Source organism: Nansenia antarctica, assembly GCF_963989245.1.
Source record: "Nansenia antarctica genome assembly, chromosome: 6".
Taxonomy (NCBI): domain Eukaryota; kingdom Metazoa; phylum Chordata; class Actinopteri; order Argentiniformes; family Microstomatidae; genus Nansenia; species Nansenia antarctica.
The window spans coordinates 31,231,168-31,251,337 of record NC_137676.1 but is presented as its reverse complement, the minus strand read 5'-3'; the positions used below and the strand labels follow the sequence as shown (position 1 = coordinate 31,251,337).

The window sequence follows — 20,170 nt, the reverse complement described above, 5'->3', positions numbered from 1 at the left end:
ATGGTGATTGGCCGATAAGAGAAGCTGAAGGGACGCTGGTCTCTCACCATGTTCTCCACGGTGCGCAGGTACTTGGCACACTGGGCGTGGCCGTTGTATTCTGCCAGGTCTGCTGCTGAGAAGCCGTCCTGGTCCCGCATGCCCAGGTCCACCCCGTTAACCACCAGGATCTGACAGCACTGGGAGAGGGAAGGAGGGAGGAAGAGGAAGGGAAAGAGGGAGAGAGAGGAAGGGAAAGAGAGAGAGAGAGAGAGAGAGAGAGAGGAAGGGAAAGAGAGAGAGAGGAAGGGAAGGGAAAGAGAGAGAGAGAGAGGAAGGGAAAGAGAGAGAAAGGGAAAGAGAGAGAGAGAGGAAGGGAAAGAGAGAGAGTGGAAGGGAAAGAGAGAGACAGGAAGGGAAAGAGAGAGAGAGGAAGGGAAAGAGAGAGAGAGAGGAAGGGAAAGAGAGTGAGAGGAAAGGAAAGAGAGAGAGGAAGGGAAAGAGAGAGAGAGGAAGGGAAAGAGAGAGAGAGAGGAAGGGAAAGAGAGAGAGAGAGAGGAAGGGAAAGAGAGAGAAAGGAAAGAGAGAGAGGAAGGGAAAGAGAGAGAGTGGAAGGGAAAGAGAGAGACAGGAAGGGAAAGAGAGAGAGAGGAAGGGAAAGAGAGAGAGAGAGGAAGGGAAAGAGAGAGAGGAAGGGAAAGAGAGAGAGAGGAAGGGAAAGAGAGAGAGAGGAAGGGAAAGAGAGAGAGAGAGGAAGGGAAAGAGAGAGAGAGAGGAAGGGAAAGAGGGAGAGAGAGGAAGGGAAAGAGAGAGAGAGAGAGGAAGGGGAAGAGAGAGAGAGGAAGGGAAAGAGAGAGAGAGGAAGGGAAAGAGAGAGAGAGAGAGAGAGTAAGAAGAGAATCCAGAAAGATGGATAGGAGAAAATGAATAGAGAGAGGGAGAGAGAGGGGGGGGCGGGGAGCAAGGAGAGAAAGATGAAGAGAATGAAAGGAATAGGGAGAGTGAGGGAGAGGCAGAGAGAGAGACAGACAAAGTCAAATTCAACCACATGGAACCCTGATACTGGCCGCTGCCCTGCAGTCTACTTGTTAGATGCAATACCATATGAACCAGATGATTTTGACGTGGTGTATCATTAAAGAACAGTCGTGCCTATTTGACCTACTATTAGAGCCGCCTTGGGGTTCAAATGACCACAGTCTTTACAATGGAAAGCTGCTACTTACACAGAACGACCACTAGTTGGTATATTAGCCTGCCTCCTACACAGAAAAACAGCCTTATACTAGCTTACCCTGGGTGATAGAACCTGGGTGATAGAACGCACATATCTAGGAAAAGTCATGAAAGGAGGGTCCTGAAATGTGATCGAGGGCAAAGATATAAAAAGAGTTTTACTCACAGGGTCAAATGACCCCATTCATGGCTGTTCTAGTGTTAAAGGTTAATGTATGGGACATTAACAGTATGTGGACAACAATATATAGTTAAAATCCCCTTTAGATCAAAATGACTACCAAAGATGTTGATAACATCAACAAAAGACTAATGGCGTGTCACTAGGTAGGGGGTGAATGTAGTCAAGCGCCGATGGACCAGAAAACCATTAGCCCTTCACAGCTGTAGCCTCTGGCACATGGCAGGCCATCCAAAAAGTGTGGGAAATTGTTGAGAGAGAGTTCAAAAGGCCTGTTGTCAGAACAGCTGTGAAGCGTCTAGCCTTGAGAAGGGGAACAATACCTCTCTCACTAAAGCAGTTTCTGGTCTGGACAGGTATGAGGTTACTGGATGTCCTACCCCTTCTGCTCTCTTTGTTAGCCTCCCTCCCATCCCCTTCCCCATTCAGAACCCAGGCCCAGTATCATACATCCCAGTAAACAAAGAGTCCAAAAGACGTCCTCAGGGAAGCCGGAATGTGGGTTCAGATGACGTCTTTCTAGGACGTCCAGATGACGTCTTTCTAGGTCTTTCTAGGAGGTCGTCTTTTTAGTGGGTTAGGGGGGTTAGGGTTAAGGTTACCCTAATATGCAATGCACATATCCTTCGAGGCATTACTACATATTTCTTCTCTCTCCAAACTGAATAGAAATAACTGATTGAAACTGAAATAACTGAACAGGGTTGACTAAATGAATGTGGTTTACACCAAAACCAAATCAGTGGGGGAAGTGAAGATAAGTTATGAGGCCAACGTATTCAAATTAATTGGTTTTCGGTACACATCGTGCTACTGTGCGTGTAAATTAAACATTTGGTCATTTCAGATTGATCCAAGTCGGTTCTGTTGCCTTTGGAGGGTGCCACATGATGCGGTCTCTCTCACACACACACACACACACACACAGACACACTCTCTCTCTCTCTCTCTCTCTCTCTCTCTCTCTCTCTCTCTCTCTCTCTCTCTCTCTCTCTCTCTCTCTCTCTCTCACACACACACACACACACACACACACACACAGTCACAGTCTCTCACACACACACACACACACACACACACACACATACACACACACACACACACACACACAGTCTCTCACACACACACTCTCACACACACACACACACACACACACAGTCACAGTCTCTCTCACACACACACAGTCACAGTCTCTCACACACACACACACACACACACACAGTCTCTCTCACACACACACACACACACACACACACAGACACACACATGTACACACACACACACACACTCTCTCTCTCTCTCTCTCTCTCTCTCACACACACACACACAGTCTCTCACACACACACACAGACACATACATGCACACACACACACACACACACTCTCTCTCTCTCTCTCTCACACACACACACACACACACAATCTCTCACACACACACACACACACACAAACACACACAGAGTCACAGTCTCACACGCACTCACACTCGCACTTGCACACACACACGCACACACACACACACACACACCTCCAGCTCCCCGTTCTCGGCGGCGTCGTGTAGCGGGGTCCCGCCCCAGCTGTCGTTGGTGATCTCCCCCCCGTGCAGCAGCAGCCAGCTGAGCACCTTGGCGTGGCCGCGGCTGGCCGCGAAGTGCATGGCTGTGGCAGCGTCGCTGTCCCTGTCGCCCAGGCAGATCTCTGTGAAGCTCATCTGAGGAGGGAGAGGTCACGGGGTCATACCGTACGCTAGGGAAAACCCGGAGGTTCCTTGTTCATGTGACCAGACCCGGTAAAAACCACTGGGCCGACAGTTCCGTGCGAGGAACCTTGTTTCTAGTCTCTACAGCCCCCATCACCTCAGCCTCGTTGTGCTATGAAACTGTACTGATGATCGGGACGTAGATAACATGTCTTGAACCAAAAAATTTGTTTGAGTCAGGTCTCACGGTCAGGAAATACTCAGGGCTGAAGTAGCGCAAACTCCGGTTTGATTCTGGTCGTGTGCATCACTTGTTGAAGTCGTTTCTATGCTCTGCCCATATTTGACACAGTCTGATCATTTGGTCCGCATGTCGGCAACCAATCAAAATGTTGGGACTTCTTTTGAAACACGAAACTACGTTTCGACGTCGTTGAGAATCACAACACAAACTCGCCAGTCAAGCCAAAATATTGCAACACAATGGATTGGGTGAGTAATCCCCACTGCTACCTACTGCTCCCCACTACTTTACATTGTTAGCACGCTCACAAAACAAGCTGTGTTAGTGGACTAGCGATGTGTCGTTAATTTTCAGCAACGCTGAAATGGATTCACATTTTTCAAAAGAAAAGTCTGATCATTACTGTATATCGGATCCCGACATGAGGACCAACGCATTAGAATGTCACATATTATAGATGCTCCCTGGATTTAAGTGCGGGTAGTCTCAGGAGCTCAAATACAAACACCAGATAACCGACGCTCTAAAAGCGAATTTATGAACGCGGCCCAAGTGTGTCATGGCGAGTGCTAGTAACGTTGGCGGCGAAGAACTCGAAATGCGTCCCTCGTCATTTATGTATGGGAGCACTTTGCCTTCTCTGTCAATTATGACGGGAGGCACGAAAAAGGTAGCTCGACAACTTCTGATAATGTAGGCATTTTTTTCATACCATGTTCAAAGGAAGGGTTCACTTTATTATTTAGTTAAAAGTGGCATAAAACATGTTTATTCGTCTGCTAGAGCCCAGTGATTCACTGCTGCAACCAGGCGCCTCCCTCTCTCATATTGCACTTATTGCATCATTTAAGCTGAATGTGTATTTCAGTATAATATGTAATGTTTGAGTGTAGAATATGTTATATATATTTATATTTTTTTACCAGTTTTGACATCTTGAATGTTGTTGGGTGTTTTTCACATAATAAAAGTGGTGTTTTTACAGAATTCAAGGAAAAATCTGTTTTTATAAAAAATTAAAAACAATTGTGTTGATCCAAAAAATGATCCGATCCGTGAATAAAAAAAACGTGATCCGATCCGATCCGTGAGTTAGGTGATCCCGTAGTTATGACATAATCTGTTAACATGTTACATTATCCGAAAAGCTATTAGTCACTAACTGTACAATAAGCTGTACATTTAGATACCCAATATCACAATGACACCATTGCAGGCAGTAGTGAAAAAGAAATAGAAAAGTGCTAGGGAAACAAAAATAAACCCAAAAAACTAGTCTTTAACTCCACAGGACTGGACAGCACAGTTGGACTGCATCACTAAGACTTACTAGCCAGACGATGACAGTGTTATACCCCATCTGGGCCGCGGCGTGCAGACATGTCATCCCATCATTGGCTCTGATGCTTGGATCTGCCCCGCAGTCCTTCACCAGGTATTGGACGACCTCAAGGTGACCCTCCTGGCAGGCCAGGTAGAGGGGCGTGGCACCATTCTTTGTTTGGGAGTTGACAACTCTAAAAAAGAAAGCATGCAAAAGAAGAGCTGGTTAGCGCCTTATATAAAGCTTGGATGGCTTGGACACCCCTGGAACACACCTGGACACCCCTGGAACACACCTGGACGGGGCCGCGTGTTATTCACCCAGCGTAAGGAGCGCTGTCAGGTTGGGGATCGCTCTACTGTTGAGCGACCCTTTGGCGCCCCCTTTGATGTGTATTTGTTTCTCTGTCTGTCCTAATGTCTGTGATTGTTAACAGCTGTGAGTGATTGTCTTGTTCTATTTATATCCCCCTGTGTTTTCCCTCTGTGTCGGTTGTTCACTTGATCTACGTGAGTACTATGTGTCAGAGTGTAACGTTCCTCGCCGTATAGGAAGTTATGTATTGATTGACTGTTCCTGAGTTTGTGTAAATGAATGAATGAATGAATGGTCTTTATTGTCATTGATATAGTACAGGTACCAAACAACGACATTTGGGAGGGGGGGCTCCCCTGGTGCTAGGAAAAAAAAACTAAAAAACAAGAAGGGAAAGGAGCTGGTTTACATAAATAAAGGCTATGTACACTATCCACTATACTATACTATACAAATAAAACACTGTGCTGTACTCTATGCTATGCTATACCTATTCTAACATTTCCTATTCTCTGAACCTTATGTACCCTAGGGTTGTCATATTGCACATAGTGTTATTGCACATTCATTTAAAGTGTCGCAGTTTGCAGGCTTGAAATGTACACATTTGTGCCTCAGCACTACACCTGATTTCAATCCAGCAGCTACCATCAATCCGTCCAGACTGTCCAGGGCCCAGAACCTAGGTCTTTGCTGTGTTCAGGGCCTGAATGGCCCTGGGGTAGAAGCTGAGCTTCAGTCTGTTTGTCCTTGCGAACATGGTCCTGAACCGCCTGTTCGAGGGCAGCCGAGCAAAGTGTTCGTACCCAGGGTGGGATGGGTCTCTGGAGATCTTGGAGGCCTTCCTGAGGCAGCGTGTGTTGTACAGCTCTTCCAGAGAGGGGAGGGGGGCGCCGGTGATCTTCTGGGCCGATCTCACGACTGTCCGATGTGGTCTTTCCTGAGGACTCTCAGGAAGAAGAGCCGCTGTTGTGCCTTCTTGATGATGGCTGCTGTGTTGTTCTTCCAGGAGAGAGAAGAGAAAGAGAAGAGAAATCGGACCTTGATGGTCTTTTAATGGCCACACACGGCAGTTTTGCACTCTGATCACACACATGCAAGTTTTTTAGGTGAACACACACACAAACACAAGCACTATCTTCGGCGGGTCGCCAGGTGGAAATTGTCCTCTGCCTTTGTAACCCATCCGGGCTGCCATTCCTCCACTGGCAGCCAGGGGCAGCGGTCGCCCTTTTGGCGCGGCTTGAACCGACGCCCGGCGCCCCGGGGACCAAGTAGCGTTCTTCACCATCGTGGTCAGGGACGGGTGTTCGCTTTGGCATGTCTTTCCATGTGGGGTGAAGGAGACCCCTAGTGGACATGGGGAGAACATGCCAACCCCAAGCCACATATATGTGCCACGGCAACCAGGCTTTCACCCTTTTTGGACTCCCATCCAGGTTACTAACCAGGCCCAGCCCTGCTTAGCTTCTGAGATCTGACGAGATCAGGCTTGACAAGGTGGTACGGCCGCAGGACAGGTCATCCTGTATGTGCACCCCCAGGAATCGGAGGGTTGAGACTCTCTCCACGCTCCCTCCGTCGATGAGCAGGGGCTGGACCTCAGATTTTTTCCTCCTGAAGTCCATGATGATTTCCTGGGTCTTTGACTGGTTCAGCAGCAGGTTGTTAACCTTGCACAGCTTGCTCAGCTGCTCTACCTCATCCCTGTACGCCGCCTCGTCCCCCCCCCCGAGATGCAGCCCACCACGGTGGTGTCGTCTGCAAACTTTACGATGGAGTTGCTGGGGTGGACGGGGGTGAAGTCGTAGGTGTAGAGGTTGTAGAGGATGGGGCTTAGCACGCAGCCCTGGGGGGACCCAGTGCTGAGTCTGAGGGCTGTGGAGGTGTGGGAGCCCACCCGCACCCTCTGGGGGCGGTCAGACAGGAAGTCCTTGATCCATGCACATATAGAGTGTGATAGTCCCAGGTCTAGTAGTTTGGTCACTAGCCTGTCTGGAAGGATGGTGTTGAAGGCAGAGCTGAAGTCCACAAAGAGCAGTTTCGCGTAGCTGTTTCCCCTCTCCAGGTGGGATAGAGTGGAGTGGAGAGTCGTCGCGATGGCGTCCTCTGTGGACCTGTGGGCTCTGTAGGCGAACTGGTATGGATCCAGGTTGGGCGGGAGGCGTGTGACTATGTGGGCCCGGACTAGTTTCTCGAAGCACTTCATGATGATGCTTTACATACTTAGGCTATTAGGGTTTTTGGGAGACTAAACCTGCCTCCAACTTTTGTTTGTATAGTTTTTAGTTGACTCAAAGAGTACCTTTATTTTTGAATTCTACTTTCGTATTCCGTCTCCTGTGTTCTGCACAACATCTGGGTCCAACTTCAGAGTCACACGTAACAGAGCCTCCTCTCCATTTGCATTCATCTGACTAGACATGATGGGTGATGAACGTCAGTGGTAGAGGCCTACCAGAGGGTGTTCTGTCACCTGTCCTTTTTAGTTCGATTAGTGACAATGAATGAAGGGAAGTACGGTAGAGAGGAGGCCGTTGATTAGTGATTGTTGATCATTGAGACGCAGGTATCGTGTTGATTCACTCATTCTGGTACAGTGTATGTGACAGCAGCTGGTGAAACCCGGGAACAAGTCGCCAAACTGACGGACTGTTACGTTCTATGTTCGCTAGGGAGAATAAGAAGTAACAATTTACAGGTGTTATGTAATATTGGTATTTATTACAACAAGGATAAATGAAAGTCGTAATGGTACAGATAAAAACAGAATTAGAACTATAACAAATGCCTCATACTCAAATAAACAATAAACTCATCCCGAGGATGGTTAAATAAACAATAACAATAAAAAGGTTTCAAACACAACGTATCACTAACAATATCAACTGAACAAAGTCTCAACACAATTATAACCAAATGAAGTATCAACTAAATCATAACAAAAAGATCCTAACAAGGTATCACTAAACCAGGGCCATATTCCACTAACGGTGGCTTAATATAGCGGCGCTAGAATTAAATGCGGCGCTCAGGGACCTCGAGATTGGTATTCAAGCCTCAGGTGATTCCTCGAATGAGGATCAGCCTTGTGTCATCAGTGTTCACAGAAGACAGGCTTACAAATCTTCGATATGGGCGCGTGCACGCAGACATAAAAAGCCCTGAAGTGTCGATCTGTCGAAATGAAGATACTCCACTCTGCAGGGGTACTACATTTGCGCAGCATTCCGAATTATTGATTTTTATGAAAACGGAAAAATAAGATGTAAAATAGTGCAATACTGCCGCAATTAACAAGGCGAGGGAAATGGTTTGGCAAGAAATTGCTGACCGATTAAATGCGTAGGTCATACTAGCCCCAGTTATTGTTATATGTTCATATTTTAATAAATGAATATTACTACTGTGGTGATATCTGCAGCAGGCTACAAACCATCATATCGCCACAATGGCATAGTGGTATTGACTGCTGCCATAGGATTTATTCGTCATTTTATATCAGTGGTTCGAATCCCTCTACAGACGCACTTTTTACTGCATTTCGTTGTCTGAATCTAATCTAAAATCTCATCTAAAAAAGTATTGTAGGCTATAAAATTATGGTGCAGGCTAATTTACAAGAACTGACACGATTACAATGGTGTTTGAAACCTTTGCATGAAATCTTCGGTTAAATGTAAAAAAAAAAAAAATGAATGACTTGGTCAAGTCTCGAACTCGCAACCTTTGGAACTCGAGTCCGCAGCCTTAACCACTACGCTAGCCAGACCGCTGTCATGACGGCAATGCAAGTTGAGACAATTACTTCTTTTTTTTTTTACACTCTTTTCTTTATCTATCTATCACACTTTCAAAATATCAAGTTATCTATCACACAATCAAACTATCTATCGATCAATCACTCTTTCAAAATATCAAATTATCTATCTATCACACAGTCAAACTATCTAATCTATCTATCTCATGTGAAGTGGGAACTAATATTTCCTAAAAGACACATGAGGAACTTTCGTTCAGGGTTTAGTTTCCGCCTGTGAGCCTTTTTTGACGCACGGATGACTATAGCCTGTGTTTTAGCCTGGTCGGGACCAGGCTAATTATATCTGACTCAGAAGGAGCTCAACCAAGCAGCGAATTATTTGAGCCACATTGATGGCACCGAACGCAAGCTAACATTTTCGAGGCTTAGAACTTTATCGAGGCTTAGAACTTTATCGAGCTTTGTGGAATAGGGCCCAGATCACTAAACACAGAACACAACTAACAAACTAAACCACCAGCAAGGCAATACAATATGGTGGGAACTGTGTGAATGGATCACTGCTGGAGTTGATTGGTAATTATCACCGGGGGGGGGGGGGGGGGTGGATCCCCTGGACTGGGCTTATGGCTGTTAAAGAGACATACACACAAACACACAGACACAGACAACCAGGCTACTCATAGCCGTCACACTCCCCCCCTTAAGACACAAACCCAAGGATTCAGACAGGTTACAACTGCTATTACCACCACAAACCAACCTGCCCGCCTACTCCTCCAATACTCTAGAGAGAGTATCTGCTAGCACATTGTCTATCCCCTTTTTATGTCTTATTTCTAATTTGTAATCTTGTACTATCAAAGCCCATCTCATCAAACGTTGATTGTGATTATACATCCGAGATAGGAAAACAATGGGATTATGATCGGTGAACACCACCACCGGCAAGGAACTGGACCCCACATATACTTCAAAATGTTGTAGAGCTTATAGCAAAGCAAGCGTTTCTTTCTCAATTGTAGAGTAATTTAATTGGTGTTTTCTAGAGAAATATCCCACAGGATGGTCAACCCCATCCTTGTCCTCTTGCAATAGCACAGCCCCAGCTCCAACTCCACTAGCATCCACCTCTAACTTAAATGGTCTACCAAGATCAGGAGCCGCGAGCACGGGAGCATGACTTAGCAGTGATTTAACACTGTCAAACGCATGTTGACACTCCTTGCTCCACACAAAGTTTACTTTAGGACTGAGTATACTGGTCAATGGGTGTACAACAGTCGAAACATTTCTGCAAAAACTCCTGTAGTATCCTGCCATTCCCAGAAATCTGCGCAGTGCCCTCCGAGTGTTAGGGATGGGACACTCGGCTATGGCCACTACTTTTGCCTCCACAGGTAACACCTGCCCTTGACCCACTTGTCGGCCCAGATAAATGACAGTAGCTTGTCCAAATTCGCATTTCGCCAGATTTACTGTTAGCGAAGCTTTAGCAAGTCGTTTTAACACTTCCTCCAAAATGTGTAAATGATCTTCCCACGTAGACGTGTACACAATTAAATCATCAAGGTAAGCATTACAATTAGACACCCCTGTTAAAACGGTGTTTACCAACCTTTGAAAGGTGGCGGGAGCATTGCACATACCAAAAGCCATCACAGTGTACTGTAAAAAATGATCAGGTGTCACAAATGCAGAAATTTGGGAGGCGCGGTCAGTCAAGGGCACTTGCCAATAACCTTTGAGCAGATCTAATTTGCTAACATACTTTGCCGTACCCAAATTGTCAACACAATCCTCCATCCGTGGGAGAGGATATGAATCAGTAACAGTAACAGCATTTACCTTTCGGAAATCGGTTATAAAACGAGGAGAACCGTCAGGTTTCATCTCTAGTAAACAGGGAGAACTCCAAGCACTAGAGCTAGGGATTGCTAACCCATTACGCAATAAATACTCAGCTTCCTGTCTCATCAAGGCCCTTTTTGTCGGGTTAACACGATAGGGATGTTGTTTGATAGGCCGCACCCCCTTAACATCAATGTCATGTTAACCCGACAAAAAAAAAAATCCCGGACGAGCCCCCACTTGTTACGTTCTATGTTCGCTAGGGAGAACAGGTGTTATGTAATATTGGTATTTATTACAGCAAGGATAAATTAAAGTCGTAATGGTACAGATAAAAACAGAATTAGAACTATAACAAATGCCTCATACTCAAATAAACAATAAACTCATCCCGAGGATGGTTAAATAAACAATAACAATAAAAAGGTTTCAAACACAACGTATCACTAACAATATCAACTGAACAAAGTCTCAACACAATTATAACCAAATGAAGTATCAACTAAATCATAACAAAAAGATCCTAACAAGGTATCACTAAACCAGATCACTAAACACAGAACACAACTAACAAACTAAACCACCAGCAAGGCAATACAATATGGTGGGAATTGTGTGAATGGATCACACAGCTCCTGCTGGTTCTCTCTCAAGGTCTTTTGTATGGTGTGGCCTCTGATGATTGGTTGGTGTTGATTATTGGCTGGTGTCGATTGGCTGGAGTTGATTGACCACTGCTGGAGTTGATTGGTAATTATCACGGGGGGGGGGGGGGGGGGGTGGATCCCCTGGACTGGGCTTATGGCTGTTAAAGAGACATACACACAAACACACAGACACAGACAACCAGGCTACTCATAGCCGTCACACGGACCGTTCGGACAATCAAAATGTTCAGACTTTTACTCTGAAAGTTGAAAATCAATGACACACTCGCTAGTCATTGCAATGCAATGGATTCGGTGAGTAATTCCCACTACTACCTAGTTAGTGTAGAGCAGTGGGGATGACTCACCGAATCCATTGCATTGCAATGTTTTGGCTTGACTCGCGAGAGTGTCATTGATTTTCAACAACGCCGAAATGTTCTATTTTTCAGAATGAAAGTCTGAACATTTTTGATTGGTTGGCGACTTGTTCCTGGTTTCACCAGCTGTCGTCACAAATATTCATTGACACTCCTTTGGATTGAATGAGATCCCTCCCACTCCAAAAATACTGAAGGAAATCAAACTGAAATCAGCTTAATATAATCAAACTGAAGTACTGTATATCATAGTCATTTACCAACTTGTGAATTACTTTCACTAGACAACCTCGCTCCTTGAGTGGGACCAAGATGAAGAAAGCTTCTACTATTCTTTAGCATTTTGAACAGAGACCAGTGCTGCTCCAAGCGAACGACCAAAGGGCTTTCCCCAGACCTGGGGAAAGACTGTCCAATGACAATTCCCCACGTGTCCCAGATCCTCTAGAAACAGCGGGAGGTCAGGGAGTGAACAAGTGCTTCCCCTCTAAATCCCATAAGGCCACGCTTTATTTGGACACTGACTGACAAGCAATGAGTCTCCTAAGAGGATTACCGCTCCAGTGGTTCTGCCGACACACTCCCGAGGTCAGCGAAGCGGCAACGATACGGGCCAGAGAGACTGCAACGAGGAGAGAAAGAGGACATGGGAAAGGGGGATGGGAAAAGAAGAAAGGGCGGCTCCCCTCGAACACAAGGCTCCCCCTAGCTTTTCCTGGCCAGACTAGCATGACAATAGTTACAACCAAAGCCAAACTTGAACCAAGTCACGGCTCTTTTTATAGCTAAATGCAGACGAAGGCATGGCACATTGGAAGTGTACATGCTTCTGTTATTTCTTGAAAAACGAGAAAACACGGGGGGGCATCCCTTGGGTGCACAGGGGAAAGGTTCCAGGTAAAAACAAGCCAGCCCTAAATATTTCACTACAGGAAGGGGACCTAATCTTCCGTTCTATCATCAGGAAGTGGGCAGAGGTCTAAATTATTCATGAGTGTAACCAAAGTGGGCCGAAGTGGGGTCTGTGGAAGGGAGCGACATATGTGCTTGTGATCAGCTGATAAAATGCATTTTTTTTACATTTAAGAGAGAAAAGACCACCAAGATGTTACCTTTAATAGAATCAGTGAAGCATTTTGTGGGGGGGGATCCCATACTCTTACGGCCCACAGGCTTGGGTGCCCTCCACGACGGAAGTGCTTTGAGTGCAGGTGTAGATTTCAAAGGGCTTAACAAAGAGGCTATCCTTGTGTGAGGGTAGAAACACAAAGTGCGCCAACAAAGCGATACCATGTCCCTGACGTAGACGCGCCAAAAAAACAATAAACGTGCACACAACGGCTGTGAGTGTGTGCACATACTTTCAAGGTTTCTAGTTCGTCCTCAATTAGTAAAATTGGCCCCAACTATGTACAATTATTAGTCGAATATCATATTGTCCCCTCCCAGTGTAACAAAGGCTAATGTTATCTTCTTTATTAGCAAAGTAATTGACGTTGTCCCACTAATATGGGTCTTGCCTGAGAACAGGTCATTAAAGGTCTCAATGGCTGTTCCCGTCTAAATAATTCAGGGACCAGGGATGAAAAAAGTTTTCATCCACAGTTTTACAGCCGGACTAGAGAAATCATGAGGCTTGAAACGACCACACTTCTACCCATTAGGTTGATCTGAATGTGAGTAAGACAGCAAGCTGATTTCACTAGGTGCCGCTATTTGTGATCGCTTGCTTCCTCGTTCTTTCCTGCGCCCTCAGACGCAGCCTTGCACAAACAAGCAGACTTAGATACTAAGACGCAACAATGCATGAAAAAAGACATCGAAACAACCAGTCTTGTATACAACCAGACACAACAAGGAGACGAGGCAACACTCTGAACATTGCTGAGGCTTACAAAGCCATTCCCCTCCCCCACCTGGGACAATCTGATCACCTGGCCAGTGTGCTCAGGGCGTGCGCTGGGCAGCTGGCTGAGGACTTATTTTTTAACCTGTCACTGGCCCAGGCAGCTGGCCACACACACACTGGATCCCCACCCCCACACACACTGGATCCCCAAACAGGTCAACAGAGGATGCCATCTCCACGGTACTACACCCCGGCCTGACCCACTTGGATAGTAAGAACACCTAAGCAAGGATGCTGTTCATCGACTTCAGCTCAGCATTCAACACCATAGTCATCCCCTCCAAGCTGGTCAACAAGTAAGTAACCTTGGCATCAGCCCCTCCCTCTGCAACTGGACCCTGGACTTCCTGACCAACAGACCCCAGGCTAGACAACCACACCTCCTCGACCCTGACCCTGAATACCGGTGTCCAACAGGGCTGTATGCTGAGCCCTCTCCTCTACTCCCTCTTCACCCACAACTGTGTGCCTGTGCATGGTTCTAACACTATCAGGTTTGCAGACGACACCACAGTGGTAGGCCTGATCATTAACAACGAGTCCAAGTCGACCAATAGGGAGGAGGTCCAGCACCTGGCCCTCAACACCAAGAAGACCAAGGAGCTAGGTGCTGTGAACACACCCCTTACATCTACACCAATGGAAACTCTCCTACCACAGCTACGCAGACGACACTCAACTCTTCCTGTCCTTCCCCCCGTCTGATGTACACGTGGCAACCCGTATCTCAGCATGTCTCGCTGACATTTCAACTTGGATGGCTGACCACCATCTCAAGCTCAATCTTAACAAGACCGAGCTCCTCTTCATCCCCGGGAAAGCCTGCCTTCTCCAAGACTTCTCCATCACAGTGGAGAACTCTACTGTAACCCCCTCCCTGACAGCCAAGAACCTTGGAGTGATCCTGGATAACCGACTATCCTGTGCGGAGAACATTGCAGCAACGGCTCGCTCCTGCAGATTCTTCCTCTACAACATCAGAAGGATACGACCATTCCTTACCAGAGAGGCAGCGCAACTCTTGACCCAGGCACTGGTCATCTCCCGCCTGGATTACTGCAATGTACTCCTGGCTGGGCTCCCCGCTTCAGCCATTAGACCTCTGCAGCTCATCCAGAATGCTGCTGCCCGGCTGGTATTCAACCTCCCCAAATACTTGCATGTCACCCCTCTCCTTCGCACCCTGCACTGGCTCCCGATAGCAGCTCGCATCAGATTCAAGACCCTGGTGCTTGCATACCAGGCAGCTAAAGGGACAGCCCCTGCCTACCTGAAGGAAATGGTCACTCCGCTCCTCCACCTCGGCTGGCCGACTGGCCCCACCTCCTCTACACAGCAGTCGGGCTGCCCGATCACGTCTCTTCACAACACTGGCTCCCCGCTGGTGGAATGAGCTCCCCACGGCTGTCAGAACGGCAGAGTCACTACCCATCTTCCGTCGTAGACTGAAGACCCATCTCTTCAGGTTACATCTTAACTGCTCCTCCTGAGACATCTTCTGACCCTCACCACTACGTCTCCTAAAGACACCCGCTTTCCCCTCTACTGTGTCCCTAAGAACTGCTATTGCCCCCCTTGTACTGTTTCTCAGTTTCTCCAGTAATATAAAAAAATAAAATAAAATAAAAAGTAGTAGAAGGCGATAATAGGGAGAAGGTTTTTCCTTCTATCAGTGGCCCCGGGCCCGAGCTAGAGTACTCTTCCTGCAACGAATGGTGGACTGCTGATTCACATGCTTAGTATTCAAATGTATTGATTGTAAGTCGCTTTGGAATAAGGCGTCTGCTAAATGCCAAAAATGTAAATGTAAATGTAAATGGATCGAAGTGGAGCATGTCTCCAGCTTCAAGTTCCTGGGTGTCCACATCGCCGAGGAACTCTCTTGGACCCTCAACTCCTCCACCCTGGTCAAAAAAGCGCAGCAGCGTGGAAACGCCCAGTATTCTGTCTCCTAGTATTCAGGTAAACTTCTATCGGTGCACAAGCATTCAGACTAACTGCATCACAGTGGTATGGCAGCTGCGCTGTCTCCGACCGGAAGGCCCTGCAACAGGTGGTGACAACCGCACAGTACATCACCGGTGCCCAACTCCCTGCCTTCGAGGACCTCCAGCACAGGCGGTGTCTGTGGAGGGCGCGAGGCATCAGTAGGGACACCTCTCTCAACCCAGCCACGGGCTGGTGGGTATCGTATGTTTGCCCTACTCCCATCCGGGAGGCTCTACAGGAGTCTAAGTTCCCTCCAGCTGTCACTCTGCAGAACTCAAAATCTCGGTGGTAGCCTAGACGCCCCCCAACAAGAGGAACATTGACTCCCAGTATCAGTGTACTCTCCCCTCCATAGCTTATTATTATTATTATTATTATTATTATAGTATAGTATATCTACTGGCCTCACATTCAGGACTTCAATTTAGCTTTTACACTAGCTATTTCTGTTTGGACACTACAGAATCTTTGGACACTACTGCTTGTTTGCACACTAGTGCTTGTTTGCAGACCTATTGCCCTTGCTCTGTACATATCGTACTGTACATATATCATATTGATACCCATACTGATACGCACACTCAGGACTTCAATTTAGCTCTGCACTACTGCTTGTTTGCACACTACTGCGTGTTTGCACAAGACATAGTACCCTTGTTCTGTACACACCATACTGTACATCCTAACTGTACATATAATATTGCTACTCATCTCATGTATATTCACCTTTTATATTTATTTATACTCACTGTAATACCTCATACTGTAATACCATGCATTGTCTACATATCATTTCTTTGGCACTATGACACTATTTGCACTGTCTGGTTAGATGTCAATCTAAGTGTTGTTGTTCCATTACTTTACATTTCTAAATCATTATAAAGAACCTGGTGAACTTCTGCTTTTATTGATACTATGATATACTAACATGATTGTAATTGTCATAATATTTACCCCAACCAATCATTAAGAAGTGTGCCAGATCACATGTTCACCAGCCAGACAGACTGCTCAAACCCACCTACTGGGGAGCACCTCTAAGCCAGGGTCTCTCTCTAGAATCAGTCATGTTTTTACACCTTACTAGGCAGTTGCCCCACCCCCCCTCGACCTCATGCCCTTGCCAAAGCTTTTAATCTCTGTTAATTTGTTACATAACCTGTTCCCTCTCTCTCTCTGTCAATGTGACCATCTCCCAGAGATGCCATTTCAATGACGGCTCATTCATGAGGTCTTTTGTGTTCCCTCCGCTATCAGCGGACACACAGCACACTGTTAGCTCTGGTTAGACAGGATGAGTGAACAATTCACCAATTCAGCTCCAAGCCCATAAATCTGGTGGGTATTGTCTAGAACTTAATCTGCATCTGACCAACAACCCTTTTTTTTTTTTTTTTTACCACAAAAGACAGTGATAGCTTAACAACTAGCACGTTCTAGACAGTTGGATACTAGGCATGTTTATGGTGGAAATCACCTCTGCATTCTTGGCTTAACTTTATTGGGAAAACGTGACCCTGAAAGAACTGAATGGCATTTTCAAGACCATTACAGCAACTGGACTGCTGAGTTCAGTGAAAGTTAAGAGAATCCTAAGTACTACTGCAACTGAATGAGCATGGATAGACTTTTGAGTGACTTTTGAATACATTCTTGTTTCATCCCTTATATTGTGTGTGTCTCCATTTTTGTTGTGGCCAAGAGCCGGGTCATAACAGGTTGCTTACCTCATAATCTGATTAGAAAGATTAAAAAAACAGGGGCCTGCCATGAACTATCGAGTAACCTATAGGGAAGGAAAACGTTCCACCAATGCTGTTTTATCCAGGGTAAAGAAGGCCTGCTTTCCTTGCGAGAGTGCCTCCCTTGTGATTTTGGAGATGTCGCAGCTGTCAAACAAGCCAATTAACTAACTTAAATGAAATCTATGTGATAGCACATTTCTATGTCACACAATAAAACCCAGACACAAGAATGCTATCTCTACCACAGCAAAGGCTTCAGACAAACAATGCCAGAGAGTAGCTACTAGAAAGCATCCCTCTATTCATCCGTATTTGTTTCCCTCATTAGCTTATCACTGGGTAGCGCTACTGTGTGTTCCCTTGGAGATGGTGGTAAACAGCATGGATAAGAGGGGAGGGGGGGGGAGGGAGTGAATGGAGCAATGCTATCAGACACAACCACGTCTCTGGGGCCAATTAAAGTTTCAGTAGCTATGCAGCTGTCTGGGGTGCCCCTACACAACATAGGAGTTCCTAGTAACACAGGTTAGCATGCTAACAAGCTAGCTCTGGCTAGAGATCTTCCATTAAGGTAATCAACACTGGAGCACCTTTAACAAATAGCAGCTTTTCCAACCATTTAGTCTGAGGTAAATGTCATGAGTTAAAAATTAACGCGTTTCTAAATGTTTATGGCAGCGTCAAGTCTTTATAGCAGGTTGAAGCGTGCCCCCATATAGCTGTTAGGAACTGTCTGTTCCATACCGTCTTTAGTCCTTTACAACCTCTGGATGCATTTATCTGTCTGTCACATCTTATCTGTAACATCGGTTATATGGCTCAAACTGTAGACTGTCTCTGAATGTTGGGGAAACATATGATTCATATATTGTACGAAAAGTCTTCTCTTTGACCATTTAGATGCTTAAATGTGTCAAGCAGTGGGGGTATTTAAGGGGGTAGTGGAACTTCAAAACGTCCCTCCTCCCTAGAGAGAGCCTGTTTGAGAGGGCCTACCCAGGGCTACTAATGCCTTGGCTTTTGTCCATGACAATCATAGGGCCATATGGCTGCAGGGTTATCTCTGTGTGGCACGGGTCCTCTGGCGGAGTAGTGATTAGCGTTGACATTCATCTGGTAATAACACACACACACACACACACAGGGTACAAACGGACACACACACACAGACACACACAGACAGACACAGACACAGACACACACACACGCACACACACACACACACACACACACGCACACACACACACACGCACACACACACGCACACACACACACACACACAAACGCACACACTCACACACACAGGATATCCATCCTCTGTACAAGTTTACTTTGTACCCATTGATTCTGTTCATCCAACCCTGAGATGCGAGTCCCAAGAGACAATTGAAAATGCATTGGGGGTTTGCCATTAATTTGGAAATGGGTATCATATGATCAGCTTTAGTGATTTAAAAATGAGATTTGAACTGAAGGTAGATGGGTACGCAAGTGTTCTGCCTAACACTACTTGCTCAAGCGAATTAGAGCCCTTAGTCTGCGGGTGTGTTGAGAGTCTGCGGGTGTGTTGAGAGTCTGCGGGTGTGTTGGGTTAGGTCCAGGCTAACCTCGTTGAGACCAGGCTCTGCTAGATCGGAAAGCCTAGGAAAGTCCTTTCCAGGAAGTAGCTACAAAGAGGTGGAAACACGTTACAAATGAGTGATGCCTCACCACACATCAAACCAATGAAACACCTTGCTTGGGCAGAGCCTCCAAAAATTAAATTTTCTTCCATTTTCTTCAATGTTTCAAGCTAGCATAGGCAACCATTCTGTGCAACATAGTCCTACCTGGGTTGGAAAAGCAGCATGGCAACACATAACTGACCTACAGCTTTAGAAGCATTGTGACCGGATCTCAGTTAGCACAGCGTTCTCTTACGTTTTTTTCTAAAGGAGTCTGGCAGTCCCACTCTTTTTTTTCTTCTTTTATCCATTTAGTGGATAGAGACAGTGGGGAAAGACAGGTTCCGGGTTTAAAACCATGCCGACATGGACATAGATGGACATAGATGTGCCCATCTGTAGCTTATGGTTGTAGGACCCCCCCCCCCCTCAGGTCTTACTTTGGGCTGTGCCCCAACAGCAGTCTGAGGGAGGGGAGGTCTCCCTTGGCAGCAGCGTAGTGGACAGGCAGGGCCCCGGTGTCCGTGGCAGCCCCAGGCTCCGCCTCTCCACTCTTCAGCAGCCAATCAGTGATCTCGTGATGACTGAAACGGGAGGCCAGGTGGAGGACGGTGGCTCCAGAACTGTCCCGGTCCTGCAGACGAGAGGCGAGGGAAAAGTGGGTTTGAGGATTCAGGTTAGAGCAGTTGAGGCAACACAAACACAGTTGAGAATAAGTTAGGGGGCTGCGGCTCAGGATGTACAGCCAGTGTCTATGTTCACAATGTTGATTTCATTGCTTTAAACAGAAGGGGGTCATCTGTTTTTAAACAATATCACAACCTCTGCTCAAAGAGGACATGAATTGACTAGACTTGTGTGTTGGCTGTTGAAAGAGACTATTGACTGACCATAAGCTATTGCGTTCATGACACCTTTCCAGAGAGAGGGGGTAAAATACCCTTCCAGGGAAGACCTATCTGAAGCTGTGGACTTCAAATGGGCAACATTAACAAAAGGTAACAGTGCCAGCAACCACTTTCACAAAGCCAGTGCTGGTCCAGAAATAGCCTCCTGGTACAATGGAATGGAAACCTACACAGACCACCCACTGGTAAAACCTCATCTAGATTACATAACTAATGGTAATAGAGAAGGCATATTAATATCGGCCAATTCGCTTATCACTAGTCAGAGGCATGAAGTACTCTTTGTTGTGTACAAAGTTTATCAGCCATTCAAGCTTAGAAATGGATGGTGAA

At 46.3% G+C, this 20,170-nt stretch overlaps 1 protein-coding gene across 1 annotated transcript in view; it reads right to left on the bottom strand.

Annotated features, from left to right (window-relative positions):
- espn (espin) overlaps positions 1-20,170 on the bottom strand; it is an 80,977-nt gene that overhangs the window by 51,325 nt on the left and 9,482 nt on the right. The window contains exons 2-5 of the mRNA XM_080533631.1: positions 19,370-19,563; positions 4,670-4,856; positions 2,925-3,107; positions 48-179 (exon numbers count right to left, since the gene is read on the bottom strand). Coding sequence (XP_080389757.1) covers positions 48-179; positions 2,925-3,107; positions 4,670-4,856; positions 19,370-19,563 — 696 coding nt within the window. The remainder of the gene's footprint in view (positions 1-47; positions 180-2,924; positions 3,108-4,669; positions 4,857-19,369; positions 19,564-20,170) is intronic.